Source organism: Ursus arctos, unplaced genomic scaffold, assembly GCF_023065955.2.
Source record: "Ursus arctos isolate Adak ecotype North America unplaced genomic scaffold, UrsArc2.0 scaffold_2, whole genome shotgun sequence".
Classification (NCBI taxonomy): Eukaryota; Metazoa; Chordata; class Mammalia; order Carnivora; family Ursidae; genus Ursus; species Ursus arctos.
In genome coordinates, this window is record NW_026622874.1 from 34,656,659 (window position 1) to 34,676,178 (window position 19,520).

General features: G+C 32.3%; 1 protein-coding gene across 3 annotated transcripts in view; it reads right to left on the reverse strand.

Annotated features, from left to right (window-relative positions):
- Window positions 1–19,520, reverse strand: part of DENND1B (DENN domain containing 1B) — a 250,313-nt gene that overhangs the window by 36,180 nt on the left and 194,613 nt on the right. For all 3 annotated transcript variants that reach the window (XM_057314807.1, XM_026480715.4, XM_026480714.4), the window contains 3 exons: window positions 8,866–8,956; window positions 2,379–2,419; window positions 1,586–1,654 (listed from right to left, as the gene is read on the reverse strand). In XM_057314807.1, the coding sequence (XP_057170790.1) occupies window positions 1,586–1,654; window positions 2,379–2,419; window positions 8,866–8,956 (201 nt within the window). The remainder of the gene's footprint in view (window positions 1–1,585; window positions 1,655–2,378; window positions 2,420–8,865; window positions 8,957–19,520) is intronic.

Below are 19,520 nucleotides of genomic sequence, written 5' to 3' on the forward strand. Positions count from 1 at the left end.
CAAACCACCAGTATTATAGTAAGATAGTGATATACTCAGAGAGGTTTTCCAGAAAAACAATGAAACAACCAAACAAAATGCAGAGGCTGATATTTTCCAGGCAAAATGATGACGTCATCCTACTTCTACTTTATGATAACGCTTCAAACAGTTCAGAATTTTGGCACATATTTTTGAATATACTCTGTAGATTAGCTTCCCTACTATAAAATGTAATCTTTGAAATGGATTTTTTTTAACAGTAATGGTGGCTACGTATATGTCATAATTGTAAGTCAAAACAAGAATTTAAGTTCTAAGCTTATTAAAATATATTCCATTATTAATTCAATCATATCAGTTCCTTTACTGAGAAAGCATTCGAAGAGATAAGCTCTTATAAAATCAAAACTATTGCTCTCGGGAGCCTGGATGGCTCAGTTGGTTGAGCCTTGGACTCCTGGATTCCTGATTTCTGCTCAGGTATTGAACTCAGAGTCATGAGATTGAGTGCTGCACTGGGCTCGTGTTCAGTGCGGAGTCTGCTTGAGATTCTCCCTCTTCCTCCTACCCTCCCTGCCTGCACATGCGCGCGCTCTCTCTCTCTCTCTCAAATAAATAAAATCTTTAAAAAAAAAGGTACTGCCCTGAATATTTTTAGAAATAAAAAATACATATGACCTACCACATTTAAAAAATTACTTACCAAATACCAACCCACTAGCTCTGACTAGTTTAATATTAGAGATAAAGCTGCACGCAGGCAAAAAAAGTGCTGAAACAGAAGTAACGCCCACAGGTCCTATGAGGACCCAGAAGGTATATGAACCCTTATAGTGCTGGACATTTTTTTTTTCAGGGAAACAGCTAATGCCTAAACTAAGTCTTATAGGATTGAATTAGTGTTTATTGGGTGGATAAAATCCAAGAAATAAATGTTCCAGTTAGTAGAAATGGATTATGTAAGACTAGAGGCAGACAAGAACATCCTGCATTCATGAAATGAGGAGCAGCTCAGTATCTTTACAGATATGGCAGGCGCTAGGGGTTGGGGTGAATTGAAAAGACACAAGAGGGATCAGGTCTTGAAGGGTCTTTGTTATTATATTAAAGAGATTTTTATTTTATTAATTATTTTTTGTTAGTGCTATTGATACAGCTATTTTTATTTTACTATCAGCCATGGAGAATCACTGAAGAATTTGAATGATGGTGAGTCAAGCATCTTTGAGGGAAGAAAACTTGCACTATTTTTCTATTTTTTTCTACGTAAGCCTCAAGTATACAATGAGAATTTAAAATATGTTGTTAAATGAAAGAATCAAATCTTCAAAAATGGCACTTCATTATGGACTGTTTAATCTGAGTGCAACAATTTAACTGATAGTTTTGAAATAAACTGATGAATTGTTTTTAGATTATATAAAGGGAATATCCTTTCTATAAAATATTTAAATAACTGAATTCACTTGGTCAATATTAACTCTAAATTTTTTTAAAGCTTTTTTAAAAGGAAAAATAGGAAGTATTCTAGATTTACATGTCTGTAGCTAGGAAAATGTATAACTTTGTCAAGAGAATTTTTAAATATCAAAAGAAAACTTACAAATTTATATGCTGTTCGTACAGCTGGAGTTGCTTTGGTCATTGCTGTGTTAAATAGTGCACCTCCTTTCTGCAAAGAAAAACATGAACATTTCCAAAAATTTTAAACCAGACTGTCCTGAAAACAAAGCATTATTAATAGTATGGAAAAAGAGCTTTTCTCACAAATTAAAGACCCACAGAAATTATGTCACATTAAGTGTTTTCAAGCTTTCATATACTATAGTAATTTCAGACAAAATGTAAACATTCTACTCTGTTCTTTTAGTTGGTGTAATACATGATTTAAAAATCATTTCATCTTTGCAGTTTAGGCAGACTTGAGCAATATGACCAGTAATAGGTATATATTTAAAACTTAATAAAAAAGAACTACAATCAACTATTTATCGATTGTTTTAAGGTTGGGCAATGAAGCCTAAATCTGTGGAGGCAAGTTTTACATTCAAAAGAATCATATTAACAATAAGCACATTATCAGAAATGATAAAACTCCCCTCAAATCAAACTTCTCCTCCTAATTCCTTTGTTCCAGGATATAATATAAGTTGACAAAAACATCTTGTTTTTCCAAACGAGCCATTTATCTCTGGACAGAAGCTTTCCATTTTGAAAATTATATTTATGAATATCAATAAATTGTAACAAAATAAAAACATTTAAAATGTGAGAAAATATACAAACATTTCAAATATTGCCAATAAACAGCAAAGTATAAGCAGCATCATTTTACTGAACATTTCTCCATATATATTTGACTGAAGGAAGAAGAAACGGTGAAGGGTTATCATTACCTTGACTGTATGCACCCATTGTTGATATGACCTTGGGTTCCCTGGAAAATATAATAATAAGATGTCAGGAATATTTGATCTAAAATAAATCCATAAACTAAAATTCATCAAGAACTAATATTTCCAGGATTTTAGCAGGCAAATTTTACTTATCTGCAATGTTGTGAAAAAAGCAATGGTATTGTAAGAACCATTAAATTGCTCTCTTAGGAACACAATGATTGTAATGTTTAAGAATAGACATCTTTTCTTTACTCACATATGAAGGTAATATGTTATTCTATCTCCCTTCATTTTAATATTATGTTCAAAGGGGGAAAATATACCCTCTTTTTTGAAATCCGAGATTCCTATGCCTTTTATACTAATTTTTCAATGTTTTATGTCTATATTGTCTTGCAAAAGTTTGCCTCTTTAACGCAATTGCGTTCATTTAAAAATAAAATTGCAAGTGCACAGGAAAAGAAAAAACGAGATGGTAATTTAAAAATGCAAAGAAACTTGAAGACAAAAAAAGATTATTCTATTGTTTTTAACTATTAATGGATTACAAATTTTACTGTAATGCAATACAGTCATAGTTCTGAAGATATTCTCTAGTTGTAAATCCAAGTTTGAAAGATACTACCCAAGGAAATATGAAGACAGTGAAGGTTTTAGTCTACGGAGCATCATGGTTATCAGAAAGTTCAAATGCTGACAAAGTTATTTTTTTTTAAATTTTTTATTCAAGTTCCAGTTAGTTAACATACAGTGTAATATTAGTTTCAGGTGTACAATACATTGACTCAACACTTCCATACATCACCCGGTGCTCATCACAAGTGCACTCCTTAAAACCCGCTCTAATAAAACTAGTAATCACATATTTGGTTCCAAATATGGTAATTTAATCAACAAAATGATATAAGGTAAAAAAAGAGAACACAATCTCAAGTAACGTTTTATATCAACTGACTTAGATTTTACATCTACCTTCTTGGTTTAAACTTAGCTTAACAAACGAAGTCCTGATGGCTACTCCAAGTACAAGTAATCCCTAAAACAGATTATGGTCTCTTCCTTTTTTTTAAATTGCAATTTAGTTGACATATAACATTATATTAGTTTCACATATACAGCATAATGATTCAATATTTGTATATATTGCAAAATGATCACCACATAAGTCTAGTTAACATCTGTCACCATATATGTTCTCTACTTGCATGTAGCTGTGTTCTTTTTAAAAATTCATTACCTTGCTGTTATAAAATAGAAGCAGAATGATCCCGGCCCAAGAACTGATTCCCAACTATTCTCTTTGCATTCCTAACCAACATCAGGCAAAATGTGTCCAGCTGATAATACTTCTGTAATTAAAATTTTTCTCCAATTCAAAGAAAAAAAATCAAGAAATAACCCCCATTGTGAAAAACATCTCTTACTACTCAGAACTGTACTTCACTTTTCTGGAAGAAAATACATGGGCAAAAATAAGATTTTTCTAATCTTATGAAATGATTACAGCAAAATGTGTCTACTTAACCTATGTAAATAAAATTTGCACTCTTAAAAAGCCATGAGTTTCAGGTGGTATTTGTCCTAAACAATTTTTAAATTTTATTTCCTTTGTAAAATGACAAAAAATTCAAGCTATTCTATCAATTTATTTCCAAGGAGAGTTTATTAACAAAAAAATACACAGTATATCTTTATCCAGATTGTTCATATACTTTTACTTCTCTACTAAAGGTTCTCATCAGTTTATATACTTATTAATTTCTCTTTTAAAAATGGTTGGGCAGAAATCACATATTTGAGACTTGGTTGTTATTTATAGTATTCTGGAAAGTGCTTTATTTTCATTCTTTTCCCAAAATAAATGGAAGAAAGTAGAAAGAGAAACACTGAATTCTACATAATAACTTTTTAGCATTCTAGAACACTTATCAATCCAGAAAATAATTTTTAAGCCTCTAAACTACAAAGAAAATTAGTGTCATAAAACTTCAGAGCAGTTGCAGAAAGGTCAGTGTCTTAAGAGTTGTGAGGACTAAAAATAGCTCATATTCAGCTCTTCACAGGTCACAAAATGCTTTTACCTACATTCCCTTATTTGGGTCGTATTTTTGTACTCTAAAATAGGCAAAGCAGGTAGTGCCTTAGGCAGTACAGTTCCATGAGAGGACATGGGCTTTGGAGTCCATGATCTGAGAGTTCAAGTCCACTGTATCCTTGTAAACTATGGGATTTGGGACTAGGTCTTTAACCTGGCTGCTACAATGTTACTTAGTACAGTACCTAGCACATCACAGACACACCAAAAATATAAGTTATTATTGTCAGTAACTTGCCAAATGGGGAAAGTGAAGGTTCTGAGGTGGCACGCCAATTGCCCAAGGTCACAAAGATAGCAAGTAAGAAAGAATAAGAATCTAGGTATTTGAATCCTTGGTTCAGTAGTCCTTCAACTTTGAAAATTCTACCTCTTAAGACTGCTAACTAAAATACGATAAAAGAGATTTCCCCTGTATCACTTCACACTAATTACATTAGAAATGAAAAGGGGCTGCTCAAAGTACATGCCTTGAGAAGAAACAGTTGACAAAATCACCCAATCATAATCCAGAATCATATGCACAGGGGAAAACAGGAGGTCCCTACATAAACTGCTTGAGATGACAGAGAAACATGTGGTACAATGTAGGTAGATTACTGTTAAAAATTTTTTTAAAAGATATTTGTTTCTCTAAATGTAGTGCTTTTCAGATTGAAAGCTTCTATTTCCACAAAATGTATGAGGCAAGCACATTGTTTTTAAAAATATTTTTTAAAGGCTGTTTTTCTTCTTAAAAATGAATCTGAATGCCAAAAAAATCTGAGTCCTTCCACTAAAGTCACCGGATTATGGAAATAAGCATTATTGAGAAAATTCCTAACATTGTTCTCATTAAATATATGAGTGATTTTCTCACACTCAAGGACAAAGTATCTTGGTTTCCCACTTGTGCAAAGACTTCTTCCTCAAATATATTTGTTTAAATTCCAGTAATTTGTAGTTACTTCTCAAAAAACATATAAATTTACCTAGATTGGTCAGTGAAGCCAGAAAAATGCCACTAAAACGGATGACTACCTACCACAACTCTTCCAATTCCCTTGGTGACTCAGTCAGTACAAAAAAGAAAGAATTAAATAAATAAAAGACTGATCGGATTATATCCAGAAACTAATGAAGAAACAAATGCTAATGAAGAATAACTATATGCTTCTATATAAAATCGAGCTGAAAATGTTTCTCCTTTTTAAAGTTTAGATAACTGGAAGTGGATTTAAAAAACTAGTCTTATTTTACATGAAAAAAAATATGCAGAAAAAAAAACCAAACCCCACTCCATGTTCTTAAGTACTCAATATTCCTTAGCTGTTTTTTCATAGACCAATATTTGTGGTTTATCTAACTGCATCCTTTGTTCTAGTGTCCACTTTTAAATTACCTTTTAGCCTCTATGGATATTCTTCCCCTTACATACTTCCTGATATTACTTTCCTCTTAGGGTTGAATATTCTACAAAGATCTCATGAAAAAAATCAGGCTTAACAGGGATTTCTTTAACAGTCCTGACCACAGGGATTCACAGGATAGGAAACAGTTTCTGGAAATCTACATGGATTCTAGATTCAATGTGAATCTAGATTTTCTATGTATGACTGTCCTGCACTGTATATTCTTATCAGAGCCACAATAATTACAAAGTTCATGCTCATATTCATTTTATCATCACCATGCATACTGGCAACAAATAGAGTATATAAACTGCCACTGCAATGACACAGAAAAGGGAGAAATTAGATACTTCTCTAAAATTTCCTAATTATATTTGCTTAAAGGAATATAATTTTTTCCTCAGCTTTAGTGAATGTTGATTTTTTTCTTATAGTGATCTTTCTTAGGGTTTTATGTGTAAAAAATCTTCAAGATTTAATCACAAGACAGGAATTTTACTTTTATCCACTCGGAGTAGAGAAGGCTTGGGTGGTGTTCTTGTTTACTGAATGTCTTCTAATTAAGAAGATTTCTTATCATAAGAAAGCAATATATTACAGTTATTAAAGCAAGAGCTTTGAAGCCAGGCAGATACATGTTGAATTCAGACTCCAGCACTACTAGCTGTGTGACCTTGAGCAAATTGTTGAGATAAGTGCCCTCATAAAAATGGGGATGGGTAATCAAAATACCTCATAGGTGCTGTGAGGATTAAATGAGATAAAATTTGCAGAGCTCTTAAAAGAGATTCTGCCACATATTAATATTCAGTAAGAAGGAACAATTATAATTATTCTTTTTATAACTATGAGAGAAATGAGTTACAATAACTTAATTCTTTGAAAAATAGTTTCATATCATGATATAGACATCTTCTTTCTTACAAATGTAGTCTAAATGACAAATGTATAATGTTCTTTTATATATATATCCCCATTTATAAGAACATTACTAGTTTTTATTATTCATATTTTTATTTCAAATCTGAATAAATTGTGCTTTATTTTCTTCTAAGAATGATTTCTATGTATCTCTAAAATAATAACCTAAAATACAATGATTAAAAAATAACACCTGATAGCCAGGCATAATTTTTAATATATTTTCTTGCTGTACATACTGAAATTAATACTTGTTGAACTATACTTCCCTTTTGAATCAGTATTGCCCCCACCACCACCAAATTAAGATAAGCGTTCAAAATTTTTTTCATTTTAAGAAAGAACAACAAAGTGGTTGGCCTGAAGTTGTACTGCAAATCCAGCAGTCTCTAAGTTAGATGCCAACTCGTGATCAATATTCCATTCTTTTTAAACTGTAAGACCTTTAATGAAAAATTTTAGCAACCCCTCTCCCATCAGAAAAGCCACCCACCTATCCTCTATTCTAGAACAGAGGTATCTGGACCAATGGTTAAGATTACAGAATTTAACTCTACAAGACAATCATAGTTCTACCCCATTACTGTCACAAGATGTCATCTTCAATTCTATATAAGATTCTAGCCCCACGGGTCATAAAAATAATGAGACAGCAGTTATATAAATACTGAATAGATGCCTCAAGCAATTTGTCCATGAGCTGACAATATTTTGCTTGTCTGAGTTGAAAAGTAAAAAAGCCTTATTTTAACACAAAAGTTCCATTGAAGCTAAATTTTTACCCACGAGCTGAGGAAAGCAAGGAGCTGAATGATTGCACACTTGGCTTACTTGCTGAGTCAAGTAAACTAAGTTTTTCCCAAAGCTAAATGCTTTTAATGAAATGCTACACTTATGCCAGATGAAGACCCATAAATGCTCAGTTCATTTGTACCTATTTTAATGAACAAATCATCTCAATGGTTTTTTTTTTATTTCTGTGGTGCAAAAATACATCTTATTTAAAAATTAAATTAAGTTTGGGGAAATTTGTAGATATGTACTTATTACTATTTGTCTTTTTATGTTTTAATTCTCAATTGTAGCAACTATTTATTCACACACACTAAAGACATCTTTTCCCCAAATTAAACCTACAGATAAAGAGAAAAAATTACCATTATACATGGTGAAAATGAACACAACAGAAATTTTTGTGTGTTGAGTTCACCCTGTATCTGGGACAGTGCCTAGTACGTAAACACTTAGCACAATACCAGATGAATGAATGAATGTGACATTTCAAGGACTGAAGCAAAATTCTCTGCCAGAGTCAGGACCATATACCGGAGTAATCATGTACAAAGTACCAGTTCATAAGTCATTAACTGCCTAGATAATTGTAACGTTGTTTGAATACTTACATATCAAACACTGCAATTGTTTAATTATATTAAAGTGCATTATATTAAATAAAAATGAGATACCACCTAGCTTATGTTTCACACATACAAAATAATACGACGCCTTCCATTTTTTTAGTGAGCACTTTTTACAGTGACAAGTGTAAGCACATGGGATGGTAAACTGAAAAGTCTTTTCCTCATGCTGCAGTGTTCTGCAAAGCAAAAAAAAGGTAAAGACTTGTATAGCAATACACTTACTTAAAATGTAAAAGTACTTGTGGTATTCAAATCTTTTTTTAGAATATATTATAATCTAATATTTCAACTATAATCCTAGTTCTTTAATTCTTACTTAGCAGTAGCCATCATGGTGGGTTTTTTTTTCCCCCGGAGAATACTAGTCAGGATGAAAGACAGGAAGATACAAGCTAACTGCATTTCTGTGACATTTATTTCTACTAATATTAAGAGATTACCTACGCAAACAACTACCAACTCATCAGTCCATCTTAAAACCTTGAATAATAAAATAAGTTAATACCATAGCTCTTATAAGATGAAAAACATACCTAAGACATTATATGTTTAAGAGAAAATAGTTGTTTATGAAGTAGATTATATCAGATACAAGTATAAAAATTAAGACAATTGTTACTCACAAAATGGGTAATCATATTGGAACTAGTCTTTACCTCCACAAAAGCCACCCGAAGTGATTTCCTCTTCAAATACATCAGAGAAACCCCTTCCTGCATTTAGCTTTGCCAGGCGACCATCAATAAACTGAAATTAAAAAGTTAATCCAAAAGTTAATTTTCATTTTCTTCATAAAATTGATTTTACTTGTAGCAAAATATTAATAGCTGATACTCATATAAATATAAATTACACATATATGTATATACAGACATATACAGATACATAACAAGAAAACTCAATTAAAATAGCAGGTGTTCAGTAAAATAACAGCTCTTTAGTTAAAGCAGAAATGTATGGCACAGACTCTAACTTCATTAACAAGAAAAAGAATGTATGATTTACTGGCAACTTGGTTACTTTCTATTTTGTCTATCTGTGGCATCTGAAATTTGTATCTTTTGGATTATAAAAAATATTATAAATGTTTTGAGATTTCTCCACTCATAATGAAGGTGAAGTCTCTTTAAGCTCCCTTGCTGAAGAGACAAAGGGTAACATAAGAAAGACTTAAATGATGTTTGAGAGGTAGACTTGAAGATCTGGAGATTAATACGAAATGTTCATTCTCATGATGGAATTACTCCTGGCCATAATTTTTTTACCCTGGAATATTTAAATTTAGCCAAATTAAAATAAAGTAGCTTGACTTTTAAACAATTCTCACTCTGTCCTAGTTTTAAAAAAAAGTTTTCTATTTAAGTGAACAAAACTAATTGAGAGAAGTTCTATAGGGTAATACAGTATTCCTCAGGCAGCAATTTAACAATTATTTAATGGCAGTAAGTTACATCAGTTATAAGACTTTGAGACAGAAATCTCTTACAGACCAAAAGTAAAAAAGAGACAGATGAAACCAACAGAGTCCTGTTCAAAACGTGGTTTAACTACCTTTATATTATCACAGAATAATTTTGACCCAAAATGTGGTTAGACGAATTAAACAGACATAGCTTAAAAGGATGTATAGTCATGACTTTTTTAAGAGTGTGAGTTGCTTTCATTAAAATTAAAACTTTTTGAGGGTACGGACCATAGTTTACCCATTTTTATATCCCCATTATGCCTGGAATAAACAAGTTTCCAATAATATAAGCAAATATGAACAGGAGTTTGGAGAAAAAAAAGGCTCGTATCACATCTCTGCTACTTATTAGCTTTATGATCTTGGGCAACTTGCTGAGTCTGTTTCCCTTTCTATAAAATGGGAAAAATAATAAGCACCTTACAGTGTTTTGTGAGGGTTAACTGAAACAATAAGAAGTACTAGATTGCTGGCAGAGAATAAATGTTAAATACTAAAGTCCACCTTTTCCCCCCACCACCACCTTTTCGATCTCTTGTCAATTTATGAATTTCCTGAGTGTAGGATCACTGTCTTTCTCATGTATGTATCTTTAATACCTGGCAAATGCCTAACATATAGTTTGAAATGAATGTTTGCTGAAAGACTGAAGTATACTGAAACAATGTGAAAGATGTGTACGTGGAATTATTCATGTCATTGTATCTTGAGATAAAAGGTAATAACATAATGTTGGCATCTTTACTACATATGATAAATGGTTAATTTGGAAATAAAGTGGTTTAAAATACTTGCAAAATTTAACTTTCATATATTTTCAACATAACATTATAAATCAAACTAAAGTGATCTAATTTGATGGACTAAGTATTTTGAAAAAATAAGGTGAAGTAAAATGATAAATTTAAAGTAATACATTACTGACAAACGAAGCAAACTAAGACATCCTTTTAAAGGACTTAATTTGTTTTAAAAGATTAAGACTACAAGACTTTTTAAAAGGTTTTCATTTTTATGTTTACTAGAAATAATCCATCCATTTTAGTTTGAGTGGAATAGTTCAACGTCTAAAAAGAGATAAATCCCAAAACTATTTACTGATTATGCACTTTTGAGCATGAATAACTACTTTGTGTTACTGAACTAGTGAATCGAGCCAATAAAAATTAATCACTTGGTAAAATGCCACGTGTTATCAACTGACTTTGCAAACAATCCTGTCAGTGACAATCAGACATTTATCTACATGCATACTTAATGAAAATGTTTGTTCTTAAAATAAAAGATGGATTTTGTGCACATACACACACATATTATATATACATACACACAAATACAGATACCCAGGGATAAGCTGAGAAGTGGCATTAAGGGAGAAAAATATGCTTAAGGTAACAGTTCTTTAAATTCCTTTTTCTACTTTTGATTCAGTAACCAGTAACCCCTCTTTTCTTTTTTCCCAAGTGGAGCTGGGTCATGGTCACTCCATTCTAGTAACTCTGGAGGATTTCACAGTAAGTAAAAAAGTAAAAAAGATAAGAGCATCTTAGCTATTTTGCATAGAAATAATTTTGAACTAAAAAAATATTATCTGTTGGAAAAGCTACGACTTTATAATGGGCTGAAACCTGTCACTTGATTAAGAGTCACCCACATAATTTAGTAAACACGCATCTTTAAGTAATTGAAAGACATAAGTTTTGGAAGACTTAATTTGGAATTGCAAGTAATGACAAGTAACACTGTTAATAACAATGAAAGTGCTACAGATATAACATTAGGTTGCAAGTAGATTTTTAAAGGAATTTAAGAGTTTGTATTAAGATGATACTTTTTACATAAATCTTAATATTTTGCTTTTCATCCCAAAAGTGAAAATTAAAACCTAGAACTAAACATATTAAATAATCACACCAAAACATAAGTAACATAATTGGAAATTTCAAAAAAATTCAGACATAATTTCATAGCATGAATTTCATAATTTTATTGTAAATTATAAATAAAATTCATTCAAATAAGGATATATGTAATTATCAAGATCATTAATATTATTCTCTCCAAATCATCAATAATTGCAAGAATTGAATTTTGTTAAACCTTATGACACAATCTTAAAGTAGTGTTAACAGGTTACAAGAGAAATGCTTTTAAGCAGTAAAGCTACTTCCTGCTACTCTTTTTTATTGTTATTGCTAAGGTTTTTTCAAAGCATTTTATCTTCAAATAACCATCTTAATAGGAAATTGAGTCCATTTAAAGAATAAAAATAAACATTCACCACATCAATTTTCAAATACAATATAAATGTTTTAAAAATACAATAAAATATAAAGAATAGACATAGTGATAAGCTTCTTTACAAATAAATATAAAGAATATGTTCTGATCAGATTTCACAGAGTAAACTTAAATGCATGGCCCAGTAGACTATGTATCTTTCCTCTAAGAGATAAGTTGTATGTTTCTCACAGTTCTTTAATTCCTCACTAGTCAGTGTACTTCCGGCATTTAATCTAAAAATCCAAAACAAGTTTTGCTATTAATCAGTCTTCTAAATGTCTTTAGTGGTGTAGACATATGTTATATAAATATTTAATTGCAATCAATCCCTCAAAACTCTGAGGATGACAATAATTAAATTATAAGAGTCATATGATTTTTAAAGATTTTGACTTTTTAAAAGACTTCATGAAAAACACTATTCTTGGGGAGATAGGGTCAGTGGTGCAATTCTTTATCAAGCTGGGGAAGTGCGAAGATGGAGTGCTGTTTTTTTGTGCTAACATGACAGTCTTGTTACTGAAGGAAAGCAGCAGAGGCACTGAAGCAACACAGTAAACAAATCGAGACTCCCCTATTCCTTTTTCAGCCTGGAGGAAAAATTAACATATCTCAAAATTTATCTCTGATTAGAAATTCTTCTTGGCACAAATATAATCTAATAAAGGCTTGAGAGCTAGAGAAAAAACACATTTTTAATGAGTCAGAAATCTTTAGCAATTTAAAGAAAAACTGTAAATACAGTAAAAAATTACCTTTAAAATATATTAATTTATAACAGGTCCTTAAAATTTCCTTTCTATATAATGCTTTGGGCTAAAAAAAAAAAAAAGTAGTCTAATTTAAATATTCCTTCTTATAAATGTTCAGTAAACCTTGACAGGTTAGTGAAAACTACACTAAAGTGTTACAATAAATTAAGTCAACAGATACTTATAGACACCTGCTAAATGCAAGGCATTCAGTTAGTTGCTATATATAAACACAGATTGCTATAACAAATGGGAATGAGGTAGTTCAGTTTAGAGCTAAATCAATAGAATTAAGTACATGAAGGAATAGAAATAAACTGTTATTGTTATTCCATTTCAAATATTAGGTAAATAAAACTGTAAGGATTCTAAATTACACTACCACAGTATAATGACCAGGAAAACACTTTGAAGAGTATAAAAAGCCCATTCAGTGTGATTTATTATTAGAACTAATAACTTAAAACAACATTAATGGAACAAGAGTATCCTCCAGGATATATCAACAGAAGATAGTATTTAAATAATTTGCAACAAAATCAAGTCTGTTAAACTTTATGACCATCAGACCAAAGAATTAATTCATTCAATCATTTGGTAAATATCTAATTGAATGTTTACCATATGCCAGGTAGTTTTCTAGATGCCTGAAATACGGAAATGAATAGAACAAAAATTCAAGCCTTTGTGGGCTCTTTCTCTTTTTTCTTGATGAGTCTAACTAAAGGTTTATTGATTTATGTTTTCAGAGAACTACGTCTTAGTTTCATTGATCTTTCCTATTGTTTTTCAAGTCTCTATTTTCATTTATTTCCTCTCTGATCTTTATTATTTCCTTCCTTCTACTAACTTTGTTCTTTTTCTAGTTCCTTTAAATTTAGACTGTTTATTTGAGACTTTTACCGTTTCTTGAGATAGACCTGTATGTCTCCTCAGACAAGGGCAATAACAGCAAAAATAAACAAATGAGACTCTATCAAACTACGAAGCTTTGGCACAGTGAAGGAAACTATCAGCAAAATGAAAAGGCAACCTACTGAATGGGAGAAGATAACTTGCAAATGGTGTAAGAGATGAACGGTTGATATCCAAATTACATAAAGTCCTCATATAACTCAATAACAAAGAAGCAAATAACCCAATTTAAAAACAGGCAGAGGACCTGAATAGACATTTTTCCAAAGAAGACATACAGATGGACAACAGACATATGAAAAGATGTTCAACATTACAAATCATCAGGGAAATGCAAATCAAAACAACGAGATAACACCTCAAAACTGTCAAAACAGTTATTTTCAAAAAAAAAAAAAAAGAAATAACAAGTATTGGTGAAGATGTGGATAAAAGGAAATCCTCATGTACTGTTGGTGGGAATGTAATTTGGTGCAGCCACTAACAGTATGGAGGTTGCTCCAAAAAATTAACAATAAAACTACCATACTACCCAGCAATTTTACTTTTGGGTCTTTATCCAAAGAAAATGAAAACACTAATTCAGAAAGATATATGTATCCCTACATTCACTGCGGCATTACTTAAAATAGCCAAGATAGGAGAGCAACCTAAGTGTCCACTGATAGATGAATGGATAAAGAGGATGTGGTGTGTGTGTGTGTGTGTGTGTGTGTGTGTGTGTGTGTATATATATATATATATATATATATATATATATATTGTGTTTATGACTCAGTCATAAAAAATATATGAAATCTGGCCATTTGCCACAATATAAATAGTCATAGAGGGTATAATGCTAAGTGAAATAAGTCAGAGAAAAACAAGTGTGGTAGAATTTCACTTATACGTAGAATCTAAAAAAACAAAACAAATGAACAAACAAAACAAAACAGAAATAGACTCATAGACACAGAGAACAAACTGGTGGTTGCCAAAGGGAAAGGAGCATGGGTGAAATAGAGAGAAGGGGATTAAGTACAAACTTCTAGTTATCAAATAAATAAGTCACAAGGATGTAAAGTACAGCACAGGGAACATCGTCAATAATATTGTAACAACTTTGTATGGTGACAGATGGTGACTAGACCTATGGTGATAATCATTCATAATGTATAAAATATCAAATCTCTATCTTGTATACCTGAAACTAATAACAATACTGCATGTCAATTATAATTCAATAACAACGATGAAACAAAAACCCTTCATGATGCTTAAACATTTGGGGGAGAAGGGAAGTGAAAGCATGAAAAAAATATGTAATAAATTATGTAGTGTGTTAGAAGGTGATGAGTGTTGGAAAATAAAAGAGAATTGCATAAGGAAGACTGAGGAATTTGGGCAAGGAACTTCCAATTTTAAATAGTGTGGTCAGGGCAGATATCATGAAGAAGATGACATTTGAGTCTCAAGCCTTGAAAGCAGTGAGGAAGTAGGCCACACAGTTTATGGGAGAAAGAATTCCAGGAAAAGGGAGCCATCATCATAAATAATACTCTGATACAGAAGCAAGCATATAGTCAGCAGGCCTGTAGGAAGCTCCAGGTGCTGAGAGAAAACCCAGCCAACCATGAAGACTACTCTCACTTTAAAGTCATAATCTACCATCTCCAGTGTGCTCTGAATGATGCCAAACAATTCTTTTTTTTTTTCTAGTCCATTCACTCTCCCATTTATTTCACATCTTCTCCCTCCTTAAATATCCAACCACTTCCGCCATTTTCTCTCAGCTGATGACCTTGCTTCATAATTTCACTGAAGGGCAGGGGGAACCCAGAAGTCATTAAAGAAAAATTCTGCAAATTCTAAGCATTCCATCTTACCAAAATCTTTCTGGCTCATAATCGTCCCCATTTCAATAGAATGACAGCTACATCCTACCAGTTTCTTGGATAAGAAATCATGAAAACATCTATGATTCTTCTTTCTCTCACACTTCATACTAAATCTTTCAGAATATCCACTGACTTTACCTTCAAAATGGATCCATAATCTGACCAGCTGTTATCCTATATTCTATAAGCCAGTTCCTAAATGCTATCACTTCTCACCAAGATAGCAATAGCCTTCCAAATCTTCCTCTCTGCTTCTACCTTTGACCACCCTACAGGAAGTTGCTCAAATGCCACATATTCCGTGAAATCCACACTGACTATACTATCTTAAATCCCTTCCTAATCCCCAGGTAGCCCGCTTTCCCATTCTATTTACTTTTCTATAGTACTTATCATCTTTGAAGAGTTTATATTTTATCTATTATCTGTCCCCTTCGTACTAGAAATAAAAGTCACGAAGTCAGATATTCTTTTTTGCTTTGTTCTCCAATATATCCCAGCATCCAGAACACCTGCATCATACATAAGTAGACACTCAAATTATACTGTAGAATTGAGAAAATGAATAAAGAATACTTAGATGAATGTTTCCAAAACTTTAGTGTGTATATTGTTATGTATTTAATTAATAATGTAGATTCCTGGGTTTTAATCCAGGCATCTTGAATCAGAAATTTTGAAGGTAAAACTCAAAAATATCCATTTTTAACAGACTTTTTAGATAAATATGATGCAGACGGTTTAAAACCCCTCTCAGAGAAACACTGTTTAAAATATTAATTGAAGTGGGACACCTGGGTGGCTCAGTCAGTTAAGCATCTGCCTTCAACTCATGTCAGGACCCCAGAGTCCTGGGATTGAGCCCCAGGGGACTCCCTGCGAAGTCTGCTTCTCCATCTCCCTCTGCCTCCCCCTCACTTCTGTGCATGGGCACACACGCACGCTCTCTCTCTTTCTCTCAAATAAATCTTTAAAAACATTTAAAAAATAAAATACTAATTAAAGTAAGTGAACAAAGGATGTTGAAAGGTCTATATTCCTTGTCCTGATAAGCTATCTCTCCTTATGCATTCCTTCCTTCTGCCAGTAAGTCTCCAGATATTCCTTACGTCACATTTTATTTTTATTTTTTTTCATGTTATAAAATCAGTGCTTGATACAATTACCATCTCCTAACGATTCATATATCAAATGTTTCCTAGTACTCCAAACCTGTTGAATCTTTAATGTAGTAATGCATGTGTTGATCTTACCTATAGATTACATACCATACATAAGTAACTATCATGCTTCTTCTAAAAAGAGATTAATAGGATAGTGTAGAATTCATAGGATTTTATTATTTATGTTAAAAGCTTTCTAAAATCTCCCAAAATCTCCAGCTAACATAAAAAGAAGACATATGGCTTTTGACTCACTCCTTTTATTCAACATCTTATTAAGTCAGAGAAAGTGGATCATAGCACAAAATATAAAGAATGCTCAGGATGTCACTGAATTTTCACTCTATATCTTACACCATTATGTGACTCTAGGTTTAAGTTATAGACACCACTCAAACTAAAACACAGTAACACTTGACTCCTACAAGTTTTGGATCATCCCTAAGTGAGCTACATTATAATCGATTTTATAAGCTCTTCTATCAAAATTGTCAAGACATTTTCATACCTATTCCTTATTATGAGTCCCTCAGGAGTTTTTATTTGATTTATTTATTTGACAATATTAAGTGTCTATCATGTATTAAATATTAGGATACAAAACACTTTAAAAAATAATCCTTGTCTTTACAGAGCCTACAACTCAAGAAAGAGCCAAACAAATCAACCTGGATTACGATCCAAGTTCATAAATCAATGTTCAATAAATGTTATTTTTATCTCTTCATAATTACTGTTTTTACTATTTGTTAATAAACATTAATTATAATCCAAGTTATTTTTTGGTACACCCATCAAAAGCAAGAAATTAACATAGATACAGCACTATTAAAAATCTACAGACATATTCTCAGGTTACACCAGTTTTTCTACTAATGTCTTGTTTTATCCCAGGATCGAATCCAATCTTTTCCATTTGTGGTTCATTAGTCTTTCACCTTCCCTCTGGTGATCTAGACACTTTTGAAGAGTACTGCTCAGTCATATTGTAGAATGCCCCTGAATGTGGGCTGTTCATAGAGACATAAAACTATTTCTAGAGACCTAACAGCAAATCATTCAGAATGGCTATCACAAAGGTATCTGGAGAAGTATTAGAGAAAAATCAGAGAGACAGAAGCCAGAAGATGAAGGATTTGTGTGCCATGCCAGGAGTTTGAACTTCATTCTAAATACAATAGGAAAAATATAAGATTTGCTTTTCAGAAAGAACAACCTTAAAGTAGAATGAAAAAAAAAAAAAGTAGAATGGAGGATAATAAATAACTGTATGTACAAATCAGATCCAGCCACACCCCAGCTTAAGTTTTTTAATGGTATCCTACTTCATTTAGAATAAAATGGAACTCTAATGCTTTCAAAGTCCAGTAAGATTTGTCCCCTTTCTGCTCTTCTCACCTCATCAAATACAACTTTCTTTCTTGCCCAGGGTTGATTTAGTTCTGATGCTAGGAAATGCCAAGTTCTTTCCCTCCTGTAGGGTCTTTGCAATAGCAATTCCCTCTACTTGAAGTGATGTTCCTTCCAAAACTAATTCCCTTCTTAGATTTAAGCTTAAGTATCACCTTTTCAGTAATGTCTTTTCTGAACCTCTGGTCTAAAATTAGCCAACCAATCAATATCTCATACCCTCTGAACTTAATCACTTCCTGATATTTTTCTTATCTTTGTTGCTTGTTAACCCATTCCCTTCACTAGAAATAACTCCATGAAAACATGCTACACAGCTCTGAATCTCAAGTGCTTAAAGTAGCCTTACCTGACAAAAAACAAATACTCAGTACATAACTGTTAAAGTGAATAAGCAAACAAAAGGTTTTCAAAGTCGGATAGGCACAGAGAAAGGAGTGCAGACCTAGTGAGCGGGAGGAAAATCAGGGAGGCTTTAGAGAGGTGAAGGAAGACATTAACAAAGAGGTAAATTATAGTAACATAGACTAAATGCTATAACACAGGTATGAACACAGCTCTAAGGGAACAGAACGGATGTAAGGGTGAAGACTGATTTGGATAGGGCTGACATTTGAACAAGCTATGGAAGAATGACAGAGAGCATATTAATACTGATTTCATGGTACAGCACATACAAAACCTTACTATGTGAAAGGTGTATTTGAAGAGATATTCAGATTTGGATACTGCATTAGTATAAGAAACGGGAAGGATTTAAACCCCAGAGAGAGACCAAGCACCTTACAATGTGTGCTACTCTGAGACAGTGGTATGTCAGGATACAAATCCAGGTCTGTTGGATTCCAGAGCCAATGCTATTAGCAATGGGGTAGGCATGCCATTAGGGTCACATGACGGTGAGACCAGGAATTCAAAGTCAAACAATGAATATAGCGTATTTAACTGAAAACTTAATTTTACTTGAAGATGAAGGGAGGAAAAAGGCAACCTAACCAGTAATTTATTTAAAATATTTTCATTTTAAAATAAACACAGCTATACTGTGGTACAGAATACATGATATGCATGAATGGTTCTGAAAAATACAAACGGCTTCATTAAATGTTGTGCTTTTCAGTAGGGTACTACAGCCACAGTCCCATTCTTTTAAAAACATGTGTTGTCTTCTACCACAAGGGACACTTTATTGGATGGAAAAATTCTTCCTAGACACATCTGGATCAGCTTATGACAGGTTTTGGAAGAATAATAAAAGAGGCTTTTCCAATTTGAATCTGTATCTATACTTGAACTCCCTAGCTGTTATATACATTTCTTAACAGAAATCTCAGTTGCCAACTAAAGGAGGGCCTATATTCATGGAGATCCCATAAGTTTGTAGTTCTAGACTAGACTCTTGAATCAACACAATGAACTCAGTCACGGTCCTCAGCCAGGAAA